Source organism: Muscardinus avellanarius (genome assembly GCF_963383645.1).
Source record: "Muscardinus avellanarius genome assembly, chromosome: 16".
Classification (NCBI taxonomy): domain Eukaryota; kingdom Metazoa; phylum Chordata; class Mammalia; order Rodentia; family Gliridae; genus Muscardinus; species Muscardinus avellanarius.
Genome location: NC_137802.1, coordinates 74,287,943 through 74,295,547, shown reverse-complemented (window position 1 = coordinate 74,295,547; position 7,605 = coordinate 74,287,943). Strand labels below are relative to the sequence as shown.

Here is a 7,605-nt window from a genome sequence, read left to right as displayed (position 1 = left end):
CCCTCTGCCTCCTCTGCCTGGCACTGAAGGATCCCCTGAGGGGCTGGCGGGAGGAGCCTTGCCAGTGTGGGGTGAGAGGTCACCCCGCATGACTCCCGGGCCTGGCCGAGGCACAGAGGGCTGGCAGAGAGAGGGCAGACAGTGAGGGGCTGATGCAGGCCCTCGAGCCCGCGTGGCCGTGGCCGCTGGGTGGCCCGCGCTGGGCCTCTGCTTCCTTCCCTGAGCCTTCCTCCTGGGTAGGTGCTCTGTCAGCCTCCGTGCTGCTGTCCCGGCCCCATCCTCCCAGCCTCACCGAGTGGGAGGGCTCTGTGGGGGACAGGTCTGGCCTCCAGCAAAGGCATGAAGGTGGGTGCGGGGCCTCCCCAGCCCACACCCTGCCCCTCAGCACCTGGCCCATCAGTGCAGAGACCCACCGAGGAGCTCAGGGTTATGTTTTTTTTCTGGTGGTACTGGGGTTCCTGGAAACCCTTCTACCTCCAGGCTACACTCCCCGACACCTATTTTTTATATTTTTTATTTGGAAAAAGGGTCTCTTAAGCCAGCGATCCTGAGCTAGCCTCCTATCTCCGCCTCTCAAGTGCAGGGATTACAAGTGTGCGCCACCACGCCGGCACTTGCTCAGCGTTTATTGCTCAGGGTTTATTGACCAAGTGCTCAGAGCAGAAGGAAGATGCCGGCAGCCAGGAGGAGCGGGAGGCAGGAGGAGGTGCCCCGGCTGCTGCCAGGCAGGAGAAGGTCCCAGGGCTGGGCACCGCCAGGCGGAGGGGAAGGACCCAGGGACTCACTCACCTCAGTCTGCAGAAGCTGGCTTGGGCCGCAGCTCCCCAGAGGACCTGGGCCCTGGGCCTGGACTCTCAGACGCCAGCCGCCCTGGGGGCTGCCGGGGAAAGCCCAAGGGTCTCGGTGGCCTGCTGGCTGCTGGAGGACAGCGAGCGGGCTGAGCCACGCTGGAGATGGAGCGGGCCGGCCAGGAGGCTGCTGGTGCCCGCCGACCCTGGGGCACAGCTGTGCGGAGCACGGCGGCCGCGCAGACACTCGCGATAGTTCTTGGTGAGCAGCGTGTAGAAGAAGGGGTTGAGGCAGCTGTTGCCGTAGGTGAGGCAGGTGGTCAGGTAGTTGACGAGGCGCGCGGTGCGCGGCGCCAGCGGCAGGGCCCGGCGGTACTGGGAGAGCAGCTGCCACAGCCAGAAGGGCAGGAAGCAGGCCCAGAAGAGCAGCACGATGCTCAGGGTGAGGACCAGCACCCTGGGGCGGGGCCGCCGCCGCACCTGCGTGAAGGCGGCCCGGCGCGACAGCCAGTAGGCCCGGGCCAGGCAGGCGTAGAGCAGCCCGATGACCAGGCCGGGCCCCACGATGCTGGTCCCGAAGAGCAGCGTCAGGTAGGCTCGGTGGGCGCGCGGGCCCCATGAGGGCAGGCAGAGGCTCTTGGGGCCCCTGCGGACCAGCCGGACGGCCAGCATCATGGGCAGGCTCAGCAGCAGCGCCAGCAGCCAGGTGCCCAGCGCCAGCAGCTTGCGGTAGCCCTTGGAGCGCCGCGCCGTGTCCAGGGGCCTCAGCACCGCGGCACAGCGCTCGCTGCTCATGACCGTCAGGGTGAAGATGCTGGCGTGCATGGTCAGGAAGTCCAGGCTGAAGAGGACGCGGCAGCCCACATCGCCAAAGTGCCAGTCCTCGGCGATGTAGGTGGCCACGATGAAGGGAATGCTAAGCAGGTACAGCAGGTCGGCCAGCGCCAGGTTGACCAAGTAGGCGTACATGCAGGCCGAGGCACGCAGGAAGCGGCACACAACCACCAGCGTGTACACGTTGCCCACCACGCCCACCACACCCATGGCCGACAGCAGCACTCCGATGACCCCCAGGGCCACCAGGTCCTGCAGGGAGCTGGGCTCCGCCGGGCTGGCCCAGGAGCCATTGAGGGACACGTTGGAGCCACCAGATGGCCCGGTCATGGCATCGTCAATCACAGCCGACACAGGGATCCTGGAGGTGGGCTCCGGGCTCAGCTCCATCTCCGCCCTCTGCTGGCTCCTGGCTGGGACGTGCCGCCCTGGAGCGCAGGGCGTATCTGTGGGGGAGCAGCTGGGCCTGTGGGAGAAGATGCCCGTCAGTGGTGCAAGGCAAGCCAGGCATGGGGCACACGTCTGTAGTCCCGGTACTTGGGAGGCTGTGACAGGAGGACTGCAGGTTCAAGGTCAGCCTCGGCAACCTAGTAAGACACTATTTCAAAACCCAAAATAAAAATGGCTGGAGTAATAGTTCAAAGATAGAGTGCTTCTGGGTTCAGTCCCCAGTACCTTCCCGCAACTAACACACACGCGTGTGCACACACGCACGCATGGTGCAAGGTAGTCTCCTCTCCCAAGCACTGCTCCCTTGGGCTGCCCAGCTGCAGAGGGACAGGGCCCCCAACTCCTGTGAGCCCTGGGGATACTTGAGACCCCAGGAGCATCTGGACCCGCTGTCTCCCTGGGTGCATCCCAGCGGGCCCCAAGCCCAGGCCTCGATGCCAGTCCAAGGCCTCTGGGGTTGACTGGGTTTTTCTGAGAAGCAGAGCAGTAGCCCCTCTGGGGCAGAGGCCGCAGTGCATGGAGCAAGGGGTCCCACAGTCCTTCTCCTGTTTTATTGCACTCGTACATTTAAAAAATATGTTTTCAGCTAGCCGAGGTGGCACACACCTGTAATACCAGTACTTGGGAGGCTGAGACAGGAAGATCACAAGTTTGAGAACAGCAAATAGTGATATACTCACCAGCCTAGTGAGACCCTAGAAACAGAAATAAAAAACAGAGCAGGGGGCATAGCTTGGAGGTAGAATGCCCCTGGGTTCAATCCCCAGTACCTCCCCGCAAAAGAAAGAAAATATGAATGTAAACCACAGGCTGGGAGAAGATTATAAGAAAATATATCAAGCTGGGCCTGGTGGTGCATGCTAGTAGTCCCAGTACTTGGGAGGCTGAGATGAGAGGATCACAGGTTCGTGGCCAGCCTCAGCTACATAGTGAAGCCCTCCGCAACTCAGTGAAACCCTGTTTCAAAATAAAGAGTAAAAATAGGGCCGGGGGTGTAGCTCGGAGGTAGAATTCCCCTGGGTTCCATCCCTAATACTACAAAATAAAAAAGAAAGAAAGAAAAAGAAATCACATCAGACAAAGAACTATTGACCAAAATATATGAAAGAACCATAAGCCAATAAAAAAGACTAACAACCCTTTTTTATATTTTTTTTTTTGGGGGGTAACATTAAAGCCCTGAAATAGGAACTTCTGGAAAACGGCTGCCCGTTGACCAAGGAACACACGAGCAGGCTCAGCAAGGCCCGTCCTCAGGGAAATGAAAACCAAACCCAGCGCAGTCCGAGAGGTCAACACACCGTTGGACCAGCGTCGGCAGAGGACGCGGGGCGACTGGGCTCTGCTGCAGCAGGAGGCGCAAGCCGGGCGGCCGCTCTGGAAAGCGGTCCAGTGCTCCGCTAGGGAGCAGTAGACACTGTCTCGCCGGCCAGTGCCACTACGCATGGGTTTGTGCCCAAGAGAGATGACGGCAAAGGCCACCAAAGTCGACAGGGGCGTGGCCACGGCAGCTGCACTCTAATGAGGGCCTGGACCCAGCCCAGTGTCCATACACAGTCGCATGGACGAGCGGGCTGGGCCATCGCCATAGAATGCCCACAGCAATGGAGGATGGCACTGCGGCTGCAGGCGGGGCCTCGCTGGAGCCCACTCTGTTGGGTGAAAGGACCCAGGCCCGGGGCTCGTGGAGGGTCTGCTGAGGCTGAAAGACAGACAAAGCTGTCTAGGACAATGGAGGTCAGAGCAGGGGCTGCCCGGGGCAGGGTACCGGCCGGGCCTCAGAGAGGTGATGGTCACTCAGGCATACGCACCGGACTCTCAGAGTTGCCAGGTGTGGTGGCGCACACCCGTGATCCCAGTACTTGGGAGACTGAGACAGGAGGATCGCAGGTTCAAAGCCAGTCTCCACGATTTGGGGAGGCTCTCAGCAACCTCACAAGACCTTGTTTTCAAATAAAAAATTGAATAGGGCTGGAGGTATAGCGTGGAGGTAGAATGCCTATGAGTTCAATTGCCAGTACTACAAAATAAGTATATACATATATACATACATACATAAAAATATTTTAAAGGGGCTGGGATATAGCTTAGTAGCAAAGTTCCTGCCTTACAGCTGCAGTGCTTTGGATTCAACCCCTAGTTCTAAAAAGACAAAACAAAACAAAAAATTAAAAATTAAAATTAAAAAAAACTCTCAGAGTTAGTACTTGAGAAGCTGAGAGAGTAGGATCACAGGTTCAAGGCCAGCCTCAGCAATTTATTGGGACTCTGGTTCAAAATTTTAAAAAATACATGGGCGTGGTGGTGCATGCCTGTAATCCAAGTACTTGAGATAGAGGAATCACAGCAATTTGGTAAGACCCTTTTATTTTTTTCAAAATAAAAAAATAGCCAGGATGGGTGGAATATGCTTGTAATCCCAGCGATTGGGAGGCTGAGACAGACTATTAAGGTCCAAGAACAGCCTCAGAAATATAGCCACACCCTCAGAAACCTATTAAGACCCTGTCGCCTCATAAGAAAAAGAAGGGCCAAAATGGTGGATTTTTTATTTTTATTTCTTGGTATTGAACCCGAGGACCTTCTACCTCTGAGCTACATCACCACCCTTCTCATTTTGACAATGGCATGAACCTGTCATCCTCCCGTCTCAGCCCCCCAAGTGCTGGGTTACAGGCACGCAGCACCACACCGGCCGAGGGAGAAGGAAGACCCCGGCCACCTATCCTCCTTGGCCCCCATGCACAGTGGTGGCTCTAGAATCCACTTGGTTTCTCTCTGCACTTGGAGCTGGTAGCACTAAGCCTGCGCTCAGTCCAAGCTAACGTTAAGAAAGTACAGAGGGAGCCTGCAGTCCAGGGGTGCAGAGAATGCCCAGGCCCTGCGTCCCCTACTGGGGGCCACCTCTGGTCTGACAAGGGGAGCCAGGCGCCCTCTCCCCCAGCCCAACCCTCACCCGGGACAGAACAGAGGCCCTGGCCTTGGGCACCCCCGCCTCCTGGCCCCCGTTGAGCCTTCTGGGAGCCATCCCCAGGGCTGCTAAGCAGGCAGGCGCAGGACCCCAGGCTGACCACCCCAGGTCACCTGCGCCACGGGCCAGCTTCAGAGTCACTGGGAAGGTCTGTCCCTCAGAGGACCCCTGCCTGGAGCCCCTGGGAGTCTTCCTGGGACCCCTGCCCCACTGGGGTCAGTGCAGGGGCCCCGCGGCTCACCTGGTCCCCGTGGTCCTGCGCGCAGGGCTCCAAACAGGCCGCCTGGCTTGGTGTACAGCCGCAGGCCCCTGCCACCTGCCCGCCGCCAGCTGCGGATGCGCGGGGCCCCTGGCCAGCGAGCGCGGGTGCTCACAACCCCGCGGGCTGGGCTGGAGCGGGGACGTGGGCGGGGCTCCCGCTGTCTCCAGTTCTCTGCAGTCCATCAAGCCCTGGCCCGCCCCGCGCAGGAAGCCCAAAGACCTGGCTGTTCTGATCCCCCGCCCGAGCCCCTTCCCCGAAAGAAGGCTGGTGTCTTGAAGGAGGCCCTCGGAGGGCAGGGACGTGATCAGCCCTGGGCGGCAGGGAAGGTCACAGGGCTGGCTAAGCCCCAAGGAGCAGGGGCCAGGTTTGCAGGTCTTGACAGATGCCGGACACCTTCAGGTCTGCAAATGGAGAGGCTGTGGCTGCCCCTGAGCGCCCCTCGACCCCGCCGGACCCTGCTGATCTTGGCCAGAGTCTTTGGAACTCACAGCCTTTCTATGCCCTAGTTCTACGAGGAGACACTGGGAGGGGAGCGAGGCCCCGCCGCAAGGCTGTCTCTGGGCCGCTCTCCAGCCCCTGCTCTCTTCAGTAGCTCCCCTCCCCTCCAGGTTCCACCCCGCTGTGTGTCTCCTCTGGGTCCAGAATGTCACCTGCACATGTCCTGGGAGCCAGGTGGGCACCACGATCCCCGCTGGCTTGCTGGGATATAGGCGGCACGTGGCCAGGGGGAGATTTGAGGAGTATATGGTAGGGGTTATGGCATTGACGGGGAGCAGGAGAGGGTGTGGGTGGGCCATGAGCCTTCCCCCCAGGGCGAGAGCCACACATTGAGGGCTAAGGCCTCTAGGAGACACAGCCAGTCCTGGAAACCTAAGAACCAAGGCCAAAGGAAGGTCGAGTGCTCGTCGCCGGCGCTGCCGAGCAGACCCTGGGACTTTGGGTGGACTCCCAGCCACGCTCCCAACCTGGCCCACGAAGATGGCACGGGAGCACGGAGGCAGACCTGGCTCCCACCTGCCTGCTGGGGTCTGAGGGCCTGGAGCGTTCCCTGCGGTCATCTGCCCAGGACCTGGAGGGTGCTGAGCATGCATCCGAGTGTGGTGCAGAGTACCTCACCCAGACCCCAAGCCGCAGGCTTAGGAGAAGCACACGCATGCTTGGGAGAAGCGTGTCCTGGAGAAGCGTGCACGTGCTCAGGACTCTGCTCCCTCCCCTCGTCCCCTGGCCCAGCAGCAGCAGGCCTGCGAGGGCCACAGGGCCTGGGTCCACTCTGCGGCCAGAGGGCCCGACCCCGAGGTGAGGCTCAGTCTGCGTGACTCTACCCCGTGTGACGAGGGCGGCCTTGTCCCTCTGCTCCTTGCACATGTCCTACCAGCAACAGCGGCTGCCCTCCTGCCTTTGGGTGGGGCCTGCCCTGAAAGGAGGCCTCCAGGAACTTCAAGCAAAGCAGCCCCCCAGGAGGGAAAACCTTAGCTGCTGACGCTCCATGCTGGAGGCCTGGACAATCACAGCATTACCAGGAAGAAGAATAAAAGAACAAGGGGCCTTTCTTTCCCAAGAGGCCTTGGAAGCCCTTCTGCACCCTCAGACACAGGTGAGGTGGTCACCTGTCCCCAACCTGTCCCTTGAGGGGCACAAAGCACACCCAGCCAGGAGATGGAGACAGAGCAAAGCGCTCTAGGTCACACTTTTCATGAAGCTGTCCAGGGGCATCTGTTTCTGGACCAGCTGCTCCCAAGCAAAGGAATGGGCCTTTCTTTTTTTTTTTTTTTTCAGATCTGGGGATGGAACTCAGAGGCATTTGACCTCTGAGCTACACCCCCTGCCTTATTTTTTATTCTTTATTTTGAAACCGGGTCTCACTGAGTTGCAGAGGGCCTCACTAAGTAGCTGAGGCTGTCCGCGAACCGCGATCCTCCGGGTCTCAGCCTCCAGAATGCTGGGATTACAAGCGTGCGCCACCACGCCCGGCTAGGAATGGGCCTTTCTGATAAAAGAGCCAGAGATGTTCTATAACTTTAAGAATACAATACCTAAAATTAAGAAACCAAAGCCAGGCATGGTGGCGCACGCTTGTAATCCCAGCATTTGAGAGGCTGAGACAGGAGAATTGCAGCTCGTGGACAGCTGCAGCTACTTAGTGAGGCCCTTTGCAACTCAGTGAGACCCTGTTTCAATATAAAGAATAAAAAATAGATCTGGGCGCCGGGCGTGGTGGCGCACGCTTGTAATCCCCGCGCTTGGGAGGCGGAGACAGGAGGATCGCGCAGGTTCGAAGCCAGCTGCGCTGGTGTAAGAGA

At 59.4% G+C, this 7,605-nt stretch overlaps 1 protein-coding gene across 1 annotated transcript; it reads right to left on the bottom strand.

The window, feature by feature from the left end:
- Positions 1-854: 854 nt before the first annotated feature.
- Positions 855-6,670, bottom strand: UTS2R (urotensin 2 receptor; the record flags this gene model as incomplete). Its single annotated transcript, XM_080714175.1, has 6 exons — positions 855-2,088; positions 3,374-3,472; positions 3,626-3,774; positions 5,285-5,373; positions 5,418-5,615; positions 6,628-6,670. 6 exons carry the CDS (start codon positions 6,668-6,670, stop codon positions 855-857), a joined length of 1,812 nt encoding a protein of 603 aa, XP_080570301.1.
- Positions 6,671-7,605: the final 935 nt, after the last annotated feature.